The sequence below is a fragment of the Oppia nitens genome, unplaced genomic scaffold (assembly GCF_028296485.1).
Source record: "Oppia nitens isolate AA-2021 unplaced genomic scaffold, nextdenovo-longstitch-racon4-pilon3 scaffold5_pilon_pilon_pilon, whole genome shotgun sequence".
Classification (NCBI taxonomy): domain Eukaryota; kingdom Metazoa; phylum Arthropoda; class Arachnida; order Sarcoptiformes; family Oppiidae; genus Oppia; species Oppia nitens.
In genome coordinates, this window is record NW_026533243.1 from 5,829,974 (window position 1) to 5,843,719 (window position 13,746).

The window sequence follows — 13,746 nt, forward strand, 5'->3', positions numbered from 1 at the left end:
TCAATTTATTAGTTATTTGTTTTTATATTTGATAAACCGATTATAGTAATTAAATTATTAACATTGACTTTATATTAAATCTATTAACATAATAATTATTGATTAAAACTTATAATTATATATTTAAAATCTTAATTATAAATGTGTTTCAATATCTTGTTCACCCATTTCAGTATTATTATTATTATTATTAGATTCTTGTAAATTATTATAAATATCATTTAATAATTGTCTGATTTCGGAAAAATGAGGTCTATTTTCCGGCTCATAGTCCCAACAGCGGGACATCAATTGATAAACATTTTGTGGTGCTCTGGGAGGACAAGGAAGTCTATATCCATTATCAATGAGATCCCGTGCTTTAGCGTTGGACATACCACTGTATGGGGTACTTCCCATTGTTAATATTTCCCACATTAATATTGCAAAACTCCAAACGTCACAAAGGGATGTATAGCGACCTATTAAATGGTTAGGAAATGTATAATTTATTTTATTACATTTGAATAAATGATATTTAAATATTAATATTTTTATATTATTAAAAAATGTTACCATAGTTTAGCGCTTCTGGAGCCGTCCATTTAATTGGTATCTGTTTCATACCAGTTGATACAGTGTATTCAAGATCATTATTGGCCTCTCTAGACATACCAAAATCAGTTATCTTTAAAACTTTATCCAAACCTATTAAACAGTTACGCGCCGCTAAATCTCTAAATATATAAAAATAGAAATATATAAAAATATTTTATAATTAATGGTATAATTTTTTTGATTAAAAAATTTCAATGTTAATCTAATTAATCATCAATTCATCATTTTAAAGTGTTTATTGAATTTAAAACACTTTATAACCAGTAATTATTATTGATTATTATTGATTATTATTGATAATATAATTTTGAAAAAAACTAATTCAAAAACAAAATCCTGAAGTAAGAGGTTATCAATAATGTAGAAGTAATAAACTCAACACTTGTGTAACACTATTGCCTACTTTTTATTTACTACAAGTGTGGGTCAATCATTCAATACTAATGTATTATACCCTATAATTTGTTAAATCTATTATAATGTTAATTTTGCTATTTGAATAAAATAATTTCATACACATTCAATTTATCCTGAATTACAAATAGTCATATATAATAAAATAAAAATAATTATAAATTAATAAAATTTAATTTATATGTGATATGCAATACCTATGAATGCAGTTTTTGCTTTGCAAGTACTCCATCCCGGAAGCGGCGTCTATAGTCATCTTCAATAGTATTGATAAAGTAAATGATACTCTGTTTGTGTTATGTCTCAAATGGTTTAACAGTGACCCGCCCTCAACCAACTCCATGACTATCATAACAGGCTGTTTGTGGACACAAATACCAATAAGTTGTACGATATTTGGATGATTGTATTGCTGAAGAATACGTCCCTCAGCCAAGAATTTGCATTTCTGTTGGTCCGGTAAATTGGTTTTACATGTCTTGATCGCAACGTTCATCTCTTTGAGAGTTCCCGTTCCTGTTTTCCGTAGTATCCCTTTATAGACGTCCCCAAAGTTTCCCCGACCTATCTTCTCCTTGAGCTCTATATCTTTATGACTCAGTTCCCATTTTTCTCGACAAATGGTATTCAATAAAAGAGCCCCACTTTTATCGGTTACTTTATGTTTATTAAATTGATAATATTCTATAAGATTTGATATTGTTGTAAAGGAGGGCCCCTCCAATTTATATAGACCCTGTTTGTTTTAAAATAGTCATCAAATATTTCATTTTAAATTAATGCAAAATTAATTTTAGTTGCTTTTAAAGTCATTAATGTTTACAAATGTCATAATTTTTTCCGCTATTTATTATATTTACTATAAATTATGACATAAATTAAAATATTCTGAAAGTTGTTTATTGAGTATATTATCACTTAATTACTAAAAAATACATTTCTTAAAAGTGAAGATTTTCATACAAATTCAAATAATAAGGAAAACCAGTTTTTAAAAAAAATAAATTTATTATTATATTAAAGTAAAAAGTAGTTTTGTGTTTGTTTTGAACCAAAAAATATGTTTGTAATAGTAACTGATTTTTTCAAATAAGATAACATCTAATTTTTTTATTTATTTGTTAATTACATTTATTTTATTTGAAGTACACATACCCTAAAAAATTATGTTATGCTATGATAACTGACCTGAGAGTCAATATTGATAATGAAATGACGAAATCCATTCCAAAGGACAGACACGACATAACAGTTGTGTTGGTCTTTGAGTGTCTGTCTCACCAAAAAGTCTCCTCTCTTTGACAATAATTTATTTGCTTCATATCTGGGAAGACTTCCGTGAAACCATTCCTCATCATTGAGTTCATGTATATCGTCACCAATTGTCTCATTTTTATTGCAATTAAACGTAGAATAGTTTGTTGTTGTTGTTGTTGTTGAGGGCAGACTTGTCATTGTGGACGTCGTTTCAGTGGCCGAGTTATTCAATGTCTTTGGACGTCTGAATCTTGTGAATAGAGTTCTACTCCATAACATCGTACCAGATATTGTCGAATATATCCGTGAGTTGTCCTCACTTCTTGAGCCTCTACTTATAGATCGGCTATCTATTGAACTGTTCTCAAATTGGGTCAGTTGTCGTGGATGTGATGTTAGATTTAAGTCGAGTCCAGTGGGCACTTGAATTCCAGCAATTTTTGATAGGCAAATGTCTACCCTTTCCCATAATTGATGAGTTATTTCATGTTTGCATTCACTATAAATCAAATCTTTTTTGATGATATCAATGGCTCTCTTCCTTGTTTTGATTCCCATCTTTGCATTTGAATTTTCATCACTTAATGTCATCAATGCCCTCATCTCCTCTTCGTATTGCTTTTCCAGCGAAATCTTATCTCTGATATCTAATTGAGATTTATTTAATTGAATGCGAAGTTCAGACTCTCTATGAAATTGTAAAAAATATTAATAAAATTGTTAAATAAGTTGTTATTAAAAAATTTAAATTATGTTTTGAKAAAAAATATTTTAATTCAATTAATTTTAATAAAAATTTTCCAATACTTTAAGTTCAATGAGTCGATAGTAAAGGTATCAATGATTAATTGATTGGGTTTGAGAGCACCGACATAATCTTCAAGCAAATTGTCATTGAATTTAACATTAATCTGCGGTAATACTGGATTCTGGAGTTTTCCTCTAAGTTCTCCATAAATATTATTTGTCATAATATTATTGACGTTTGTGTTTAATTTATTTTGATGTCGTAAATAGTTTTCTTGTGTTAAATCAGTTTTTTCAACAAATTTTGTTAATATCTGACTCCATTTGTCGCCTATAAAAAAATATTAAATATTTTATATAATATAAAAAGTTAAATAATTTATTTTCTTTATTAATAATTTGTATTAATTTTGATGACAGACCTGAATCTATAAGAACTGACTCGTGATATGATATAATAGTTGGTATCAAAAGTAATCGGAAATCTTTTTCATATTGTTTGGCTTCTGTGGTAATCAAACAATAATCGTTGTGTAAAATATGTAACTTTTGACACATTTTCTTGTATTTTTTCTTAATTTCTTCAAATTGTTTATCATTTTTTGATTTAATTTTCAAGTTATCACACTTTTGAGGAAAATGCAGCCAAATATCTTCATATTTGTTTTTAATACTTTTATAATTTGCTAAACATTTTTGATAATCGACTTGAATTTTATGACACGATTTTATTAACTATTCAAATATAAGTTAATTAAAGTAATAATAATAATTGGATTAATTTCTAAATTGTTAATCATTTGTGAAATATGTTTCATTTTGAGTTTAAAAAAATAAACATTTCCTGAATTGTTGATAATTGTATAGATAATATAGTATGTTATAATAATATTTTTATAACCACAATAAACTTGTACATTTAACACAATAATGGTTATATATTTTAATAATTTATTATTATATTTGTGTATATATTACATATACAGTAACTTCTAATAAAAAAATTAGGCAAATATCCAGGAAATGTTTTTCATGTATTATTTATATAATGCATTAATCGTGAATATAAAATAGTTTTATATTAATAAATTGTTAGCAAATTAAAATATAAATTAAATGATAATTGATTTTTTTTGCTTAGATTGAATAATAATTAAATTATCATGCTACTTTTAATATTTTGATTAAAATTGATAGAGAAAATAATAAGTTTAAAAATAATTAATAAAATGAATATATAATACATTATTTAATTTAGTATAATATCTGTTATATTCATCAATCAATGATTTTCTTAACGCCTTCTTTTCTGCAATTAGTTCATCCATTTGATCCAATATCTCATATGTTATGTCATCGGCATTCGTGTGCATTAATTTACTCAGAGTTTCTGATTCAATAGCAATAGTCATCCAAACATTACCGATATTAGTGTTGGCAAAGTCGTCGTTAAATCGGCACTTTTGGCCACAAATGCTGACCGCTAATAGAGAAGAGGCATATTCGCGGTCACATTTGATCCGCATATTAACACAGTTACGGATATTTTCCAAGAACTTCARCTCTTCATCTTGTAATGTCATTAATCTCTCTATTCCCGGATATCCCATAATTGTCACACAAAATATAGCTAATCTTAAGCTTTATTTAACTTTTAATAAATTGCAGATAATTTATTAATTAAGATTTTAAAATTAAATTTTATACTCTATATCATAAATATTGATATATTTTGAACACCATTATAGAAATACATTTAATGGTAAAATATGAGAGTTGTCATTGAGGTTGGGCTCATAGCCAGTGATGATCATCACCTTTACTTTAAATAAATACAGTATTATATACTTAAAAGTATTGCACAATTAAATTCAGTGCACAAGTTTGCAAATGTTAAACTCTTTTTTATGTATTGCTATCTTTAGATTGTATGTTATGTAATGCAATAATATTTTTAAATGTGTCCCATCTTTAGTAATCAAAAACAGACAATATGTGACATATTTTCATTTAAAAGTCATTATACATTCAAAATGTTTAAATTATTCATTTTTTTTGTTAAAATATTTTATTAAAACAATATAAAATGCATGTTTAATGTAATAATATTAACAATTTAGTAAGATAAACTAAATTATTAAACTAGGATTTAAAAAAATAAAATAAATGTTGCATTAGTGAGGTTAGAAAGATAAAGTTTTAAATATATTTTTWAATTTAGTCATTAATTATTACGTTTGTAACTAACTTATGATTACATAAAATATCAAACATTTTAAATAATTACTATATTTATTTATACTATATATTTTCAAATAGTTTTTCATTTAAAAGTATAATTATCAAAATAATAACAGTTTTATTTATTATATTAATAATTAATTCAATCAAATATTTTMAAATAAAAAAATATTGCTAAAAATGACAAATTCAATTTTAATAATTTCAATTTGTTTACTAACTATTAATATCAWAAATATAATGAAACTTGTTTAGATTTATTTACAATTAGTTTATTTATAAACATTGAATATTTATTTTAAATTTTTAACCTAGAATGACAAATATAATTTACAATTGATGAAATGAAATTTATTTATAAATAAACAAATATATTATAAAACTTGTTAAACATGTATGAAAAAGCAATGAAATTAAATAAAATGATAATTACGAAAATCACTAAAAATATATAAAAATATAATTATATGACCTTCATTTAATATAAACAAATCAAAACATACAGAAATTATAGCTTATATTCACATAATTTAAGTTTTAACTATAGTATTATAGTTTTATACAATATAATATTACTGGGAAAATATTAATCATTTTACTGTATAAAAATAATACTAAGGATATAAATAAATATTTATATTTTAAAAATATGAATAATATTTTCCTTATATTATTTAACAAAATTAAGATAAAGCTTTGAGATTTATAAAAAATAAAATATTTAAAATTGATAGATAATATTGGCACTTATCTATTGAGATACTCAATGAGAGCATTATATAAATTACAAGTTTCTTCGTGATACCGGTGCCCGATGTAGGCATTCCTAGCATTTAATTCCATATAAGGCTTTGAGGAATCGTATGAATGCCAGTCGTGTTGATAATCGATTGGTGAAACAGATCTAAAACATTAAATATCATATTACGCTATAATATATTTGTAATTAAAACCAAAAATTATAATAAAGAAAATTTGTGAATAATAAATGAGTTATTAATATTTTTTTTGTAATGATTAAGTAATTTAGAAATAAATAAATTCGTTAAAAGATGTGATAACTCAATAATAATCGAGAAATTGTATTATTTTTAGTGTAGTATAAAAATAGTTAGAGATTTAATATAACTTATAGGAAACGACAAAATGAAGTCATACCCAGTTTTGGCGAACTGTGTCCACGTCTTGATTAAACGTTTACTAAAGTTGATGTCCTGTCCGTCAAACATATTTGGATACCGTAGGGGAACTCCAAACACATAATTGAGTTCGTCGTGATGGGTGACTCCCATCCATTTACCCCAAACTGAATTATGTGCTCTATGTGTGAATATATACATATAGACAGTACTGTTGAGGGCTGAAAACTTATCGGCAAAACTTAGTGTCGGACATATAAACATAATATCTCCGAAAACTGACGCTATTTTTCGGGCCCAGTTTTCTGGTGTATCCGTTTCGTTGCCATTGAGCAGTACTGCTGCCATACTTTTTGCTTGCATTTCGGGGAAACCTCCGTCCACTGCCATCATAACGATAGCATTGCGAGCCTCATCTAAAGTATTTATTATAGGAACGGTAGTTCTTGTATAGTTTTTAGGATAAGCTAAATGAAGTATTAGTGTCCCCTCGTCTTGATTGAAACCAATTAAAAAATCTTTTTGGTTATATGTTATGTTTTCATTGCTTTCAGTGGGAAAGTTTTCGACAAAATCTGATGGAATGGTAGGTAGGAATGGGACGGGATTGTTGGTTACCATTTCTTGTTGAGCTTGACTTATCTTTTTAAGACTTACGGTGTCGATACACTTTACTATAAGYTCTGGAGCGTCATAAATGTCGGTTCCTTCGGGCAAACAACCAATTTTGCGGACAAACTCTTCGGCTACTTTGTGTCCGCGACCATACACTTGATTCAGAAGCATAGAACTTCCACTCTCAAGAATTACTCTTTTAAAATAYTTTTTAGTGTCAGTCATCATATGTAGACCTATAGATATACCACCAGCGGATTGTCCCATAAGTGTTATGGATTTAGAATCGCCACCAAAATTATCAATATTATCATAAATCCATTTGATTGCCATCGCCTGATCCGAAAGACCCATATTTCCAGGTATTTCGTCGGTTTCTAAATCAAGAAATCCAAATAATCCTAACCTATATTGAATGGAAACTACTATAACATTTCCAAATGATGCYAAAACACTGCCRTCATATTCATCGACACCAACAGAACCAATGGTAAACATTCCTCCGTGAATCCATACCATAACTGGTAATGAACTTTCATTTGTCACAGGAGTCCATATATTCATATAAAGACAGTCTTCGCTGAGTTCATAGTTAAGAATCTTAACGGGAAATAGTTTTTGTGTGTATTCCGATTGAATACATGCGGCCGGAAGTCGGGTTGCGTTCAATATGTTAGTCCAAGGCTTAACTGGTTGTGTCCGTCGGAATCGTAACACACCTGTCGGTGCCTTTCCGTAGGGAATACCTAAAAATGTGTTCACTTTTACGCCAAGAACTTCATGTATTTTACCGCGAATTTTGCCAGAATTTGTCGACACAATGACTGAGTTCAATGAATCCGACAATTCTTGTGAATGACTTGTTTTGGGATGAATTGCATTAATAGTACTTTTGTCGTTAACAATCAATTTTTCCTGATTTGGCTTAATGTCTGTCAACACAATGACATTCTTGTCGTCAATTGATCCCAAATTTACTTTATCTAAATAGCCTGGATTGAGGAACAGGTAGATTATGCTAATTATGGCTATTATTGCTAAGGCATAGCTGACATAACGCAAGAATACGAATTTGCGGTTTTGGTTTTTCAAATTAAAAGTTGTCATTTTTAACTAAATTTTTTCAACAAAGTTTTATCAAATGACTTTCAAAATTATTTAACATTTAATCATTTAAGTGATAACAATTTTATTTAGTTTTTTTTCAAGAAAACACTTTATATACAATAAACTTATATTTAATAATTTTGTTATACAAAATTGCAGTCACTTAACAATATAAAAATATTAAGTATGTGAAAAAAATTCAAATAATTATGTTCATTAATAAATTATATTACAAGTAAAATTGTTTTGATGTTATTTTTTAAAGTTTTTTTAAAATATCGTTGACTTGAAGGCTGACAACAAATTATTTTTACAAATACAATAATATGTAAAATCTTTTACAATAATTGATTGGATAATAAAATGATGGGAAAAATAATTATAAAACCCGACATTAACACGAATTGCGGCAAATATTTATTAAGTGCAAGTAATTCGTAAACTTAATGATCAAATAATTATATATACTATTTGTAATTTATAAGTAAATAATACATTTTATGCACTACAAAATTATTACAATAATTACAATTGTTCTACAAAAATATATATATAATATATATATTTATTTATAAAATTATACTTTTTAATTAAAAAGTTCATTAAGCGATGTTTAAAAAAAACAAATTAATAATAAATTAGTAAAGAATATATTGATTATGAAATGACTGCACAAATATTCACATGTATTCACCTTAAACTTGTCTGCAATGAAATGTGAGACTTTCACTCTCAATGACTGCCATTTGGTTTTTAGAGAAATGTATGTCAAAAATAAGGAAAAACTTTCACTCCAGGAAAAACTTGTTAACTTAAACGGGTTTAACAAAAAATATATGATTAATAAATATATTATTTAACAAAAAACCAATTTTTGACATATATTTATTGTTATTGAATGCAAATTCTAGTTTAATGCTTGTAAATCAACTTAATATATGTATTAATTTAAATATTTAACACATAATCAATAGTTGAATATAAAGTTGTAATTTAAAAGACAACCGTTTTTCTCACTTTGTCTTACTTTAAAATTAAGTACATTTTTTTAAAGAGTTGCAATTTTTTCATATTGTAATTTTAAATCAAGTGTTAAAAACTAAATATAAAAATTTTGGATTTTGTTTATTATTTTTTTCTGTGAAAGAATACAATTTTATATTAATCTATAGCTAATTATAGGAAGGTTTGTTAAGATTCTATCATTTGAAATATTCCCAGAGATGTTTCCTAAAGTTTACGTGTTGACAGTCAAGTTTAATATTGTGTTATCATATTTATAATAACTATAATATAATTAATTAAAGTCTAATAAATCTTAAATAAAGATTATTTTCCCAAACAATAAAAAGAAGGAAATATTAAATATTCTTTCGTTAGGAATGTAATCACTTTTAAGTGATTTTATGCCTTAAAAATGATATAAAATCTTAAGATTACAACATTTAAGATCTCATATCAAATGTTAACAATAAATAACACCATAGATAACAATATAATATAATTCAACAATATTTTAATTTATAATTATATTGCATATCAATTTTAGAAATTATTAATTTTTAAAGAATTGTCTAAAACTAAGAAAAAATTTCTATACAATGCATACCTAATATTATGACAAAGTGAGATAAATGGTATATAAAAAATTTAATAAACTTTATAATTAAACAAATAATAAAACTAAATTTAATTTTTTAAGTTTTTAAAATTTTTCACAAATTCTATTTTCTTGTAACTTTTGACAAGCAATTAGTAAATTACATTATTCATATAAACAGTTATTATTCAATATAATTACAAGTTTAGCTAAATTGTTAAATTTCATGTTAAATAAATTAGTAATTTTATTGTATTACCAAAATTATATTTATAATTATGTAATAAAATTACAGTACAAATAAACTATTTTTATAAACAGTTATATACACTATAAGCATAAAGATATACTCAACAATAAACTCCTACCTTTGCTTTTTAAAACTATCAATAATATGTAAAATCAAACTTTTCATCGATTGTTGTTAATTCATAAAATTGATTCATTTGTCTTTATTTGAAGATTTATTGGAAGCACTGGTAGATTTGGTTGAATATTGAGAGTAAAATTGGTTATTCAATTGTGAGCTAAATAATGATGCTTGATTTTGTTGATCCATGAGTCTCATTGCATGTCCGTGTAATTGTCCGAATTGCATCAAATTGGCATAATTTTGTATATAATAGTGTCCAGACATCTCATTCATCATCAATTGAGGCGTTGTGGTCGGCGATACATTAAATGTGTTACGCGTTGATGAACTGTTTACCGAATTTTGTTTACTGTTTAATATGTCACCCGATTTGTGTTGAGTTGTAGTTACTGATGTCGAGGTCGTCATCGTATTTCCGGTATATGAGTTACGCGTTGATGAGCTATTCACTGAAGTTTGTTTGGCGTTTAATAGATCGGGTGATTTATGCTGAGATGTCGATACCGGTGCTATAATCGGTGATACACTAAATGTATTACGTGTTGAACTATTCATTGAACTTTGTTTGGTGTTTAAAATGTCACCCGATTTATGCTGAACTGTAGTTACAGGTGATGTAATCGATGAAACATTAAATGAGTTGCGCGTCGATGAAGTATTCATTGAATTTTGTTTGTTGTTTAATATGTCACTCGATTTAGTCTGGACTGTCGTTACCGGAGTTATGGTCAAAGATGTGTCACGTGAACTACTAATAGTTGTATTATTGTTAATTGTGTTCAAAAGAGGTGAGACATACGTTTGATCATATTTTGACGTTTTGATGAAATCTTTCGATAAATTAGACGATTGCTTTTGAAGCTGTTTTGAAACCAATGAATTGTCATTATAGTTGAGTTGTGGACTCGATGTGCTTCTGTTTGGTGTCACCTTCAAGTTCAATGGTGTACACAACGATTGGTCGCTACCTTTTGCTGACTTTGCTTCTTTCTTCTGTTTCTTTTGTCGCTCTGCTCTCAAACTCTGAGCTCTCATAATATGTTCAACATATTGATCAATATAGTCCTGTCCGGTATAAACACCACTCAAATCAGATAATTTTGACGGACGCGATGTATTAGATGTGTTGGTTGTATTGGTTGCGTTGGTTATATTGGATGTGTTGGTTATATTGGATGTGTTGGTTATATTGGATGTGTTGGTTATATTGGATGTGTTTGTTATATTGGATGTGTTGGTTATATTAGATGTGTTGGTTATTTTGGATGTGTTGGTTTTGTTAATTGTATTTATTGGGTTGTTTTTGTTAGAAGTGTTGATCATATTTGTTATATTGGTTTTGTTTGATGCGTTGCTTATATTTGGTTTATTGATTTTGTTGGATGTATTGATTATACTTGTATTGGTTTTATTGGATGTGTTGGATGAGTTTGTTTTGTTTGGTGTGTTAATTATATTTGTTATATTGGTTTTGTTGGATATGTTGGTTGTGACGGATGAGTTTGTTGTGATGGATGAGTTGGTTTTGTTGGATGTGTTTGTGTTGGTTGTGTTGGATAAGTTAATTTTGTTAGATGTGTCGATTATATTTGGTATATCGGTTTTGTTGGATGTATTTGTTGTATTGGAAGTGTTGGTTCGTTTCTTCTTTAATTTCTGCATTTCTTCATTACTTTCGACAAATGGTTTTTTCTTTGTCCGCTGAAAATGATTTTATTTAAAAATAATAAATTTGTTTAATAAATAGTAAATCATTGAATACCTTAATGACAACTGGTTTGATATTGTCTTCGTCGTCATCCTTTTCCAATTCATTTTTATCTATGGTTTCGGGAGAAAGTGGTCTAAATTCAAGTTCACCGCAATTAATGTAAAATCCGCCAAATTTAGTGGTCATATCAGATGGAATCAGTTCATCGTAAGCCTCTTCGTTATCAATGAAAGGATCAGTCAAATCATATCCCTCTCCTTTGTCGATGTGATCCTCAATTATACGCCTCTTTTTCGGTCCGTATTTCCTCTGAAAATGTTTCTCCAAATTACGTATTTTTTCGTCATCTTCTTCAAGAAGCGGGTCATCAGAATCGCCGGCACCGTTAGGTTTAGTCTAAAAAATCAAATGAGAAAATAATTTAATAATTTTTTATAAACATATAATCAATTCAATTGTCTATACATTTGGTTCATCAGATTGACTGATGAGTTGAGTAAATGAAAACTCATTGCAATGATCTTCGTGTGTATTGAGTGTCAATTGAAAGCGTCGTGTTTTCGTCTCTCTCTTCATCTCACGTTTGTCTACAATGTTATTATTATTATTATTATTATTATTGTTTTGATGACCACCGAGTGGTACACTCTTGAGTGCAATTCGTCGCTCTTCACCACTCATTGTCTGTGAAAATCAAAACAAAAGTCAATGAGTGGTCAGTAAGTGATTGATGTGACAAATGGTGCGAACATTCTATTCATTTGCTATTATTGTCCAAACATTGTGTATAGAGTTTTAGTCATTCATTCATTCATTCATTCATTCATTTCTATCCAATCAATGAAACAAACACTTAATACTCTCTTTCATTATATTTACACAAATTATGACACAAATTATGCAACACTTGTTTAACACTTCAAACAATACAGATATTTGTGATTATTATAATAAAATTTATCAAAAAACAAGACACATATTCACCGATACAATCAATTGTGACCACAGATTATGATGTCTATTGTAGTGACAAATTTGGTCAACAATTGTCGATTTGCGGACAACTCTGTGGACGGCATAACAAAAGTTAGCGTTCAGTCAGAGAGAGAAAGAGAGAGAAATGCCGTCAAAACAGTCAGCATATCATATGATGCGCTCTTTATGTGTATTAGAGGTGTAAACCAAACGGTTTGGTTTTAGTTAAACGATTAAAACTCATACAGAATTGATTAGAATTTCTAATTTTAGATTTTTTATATTTTACTCAAAATATTAATTTATAATTATTAGAAAAATTAGAATATTTTTTAATATCTTAATTTTTTAAATGCATATTTAATTTTTAATTTTAAAACTGTTAATTAATGTAATGCTAAAATTTAATAGAATTTTTTTATACATTAATTTCTTTTGTAAAGTTTTAGTCACGTGTTTGAGTACATTTGATAAACTGTATTCAATATACTGTAGTCATTAAATATATAATAGATTGAGTTTCGGTTTAGTTTTGGTTCAGCAAATGGCTTCGGTTTCGACTCTAAGGGAGTCTTTCACTTACTCTCCTACTGTCTGACTCTCTCTCTCTCTCTTTCAGTGCTCGTCTCTGACTGTTATGCGAATACTTTACCTATTAGTATGTCTTTCCTGCAGTGCGTATGTGTTGTCAAAGTTTGTAAGCTTTCAGTACTTAAATCAAAAGCATTGATACAATCAATGCACTCAATGATCAATCATTTACTGTTTAACTTCACTAACAGTAAACTCTCGTAATTAATACTTAATAGATTTAACTTATTTACTACAAATAGATGAAAAACTTTAATTTTATTAAATTTTATACACAAAACAACAATTATTATACGGTAATTAAAATTAAGAATAGATTGAAAATTTTTTATAAAAAAATTATCTAAAAGTAAAGATGTATTACTGTATATTATAGGAT

At 27.2% G+C, this 13,746-nt stretch overlaps 3 protein-coding genes across 5 annotated transcripts; all 3 read right to left on the reverse strand.

Moving 5' to 3' along the window:
• Positions 1–135: 135 nt before the first annotated feature.
• LOC128961626 (tyrosine-protein kinase Fer-like) lies at positions 136–4,625 on the reverse strand. The gene is made up of 7 exons (XM_054307878.1): positions 4,260–4,625; positions 3,438–3,750; positions 3,076–3,217; positions 2,200–2,956; positions 1,209–1,747; positions 556–716; positions 136–461 (listed from the first exon to the last, which is right to left on the reverse strand). Exons 1-7 carry the CDS (start codon positions 4,623–4,625, stop codon positions 136–138), a joined length of 2,604 nt encoding a protein of 867 aa, XP_054163853.1.
• Positions 4,626–6,003: 1,378 nt separating this feature from the next.
• On the reverse strand, positions 6,004–8,153 carry LOC128961627 (acetylcholinesterase-like). The gene is made up of 2 exons (XM_054307879.1): positions 6,415–8,153; positions 6,004–6,160 (listed from the first exon to the last, which is right to left on the reverse strand). Exons 1-2 carry the CDS (start codon positions 8,115–8,117, stop codon positions 6,004–6,006), a joined length of 1,860 nt encoding a protein of 619 aa, XP_054163854.1. The 5' UTR covers positions 8,118–8,153.
• Positions 8,154–8,788: 635 nt separating this feature from the next.
• Positions 8,789–12,683, reverse strand: LOC128961896 (putative uncharacterized protein DDB_G0282133). Of its 3 annotated transcripts, none has more exons than XM_054308204.1 (5): positions 12,552–12,683; positions 12,267–12,485; positions 11,853–12,197; positions 10,086–11,791; positions 8,789–8,928 (listed from the first exon to the last, which is right to left on the reverse strand). In XM_054308204.1, the coding sequence occupies exons 2-4, from the start codon at positions 12,480–12,482 to the stop codon at positions 10,160–10,162; spliced, it is 2,193 nt and encodes a 730-aa protein (XP_054164179.1). In that variant the 5' UTR covers positions 12,483–12,485; positions 12,552–12,683; the 3' UTR covers positions 8,789–8,928; positions 10,086–10,159. The 3 variants fall into 3 exon arrangements, with proteins under 3 accessions (XP_054164179.1, XP_054164181.1, XP_054164180.1); XM_054308206.1 differs by having other exon boundaries at positions 10,086–10,838; positions 10,890–11,791; positions 12,267–12,683; XM_054308205.1 differs by having other exon boundaries at positions 10,086–10,841; positions 10,890–11,791; positions 12,267–12,683.
• Between the last annotated feature and the right edge of the window lie 1,063 nt (positions 12,684–13,746).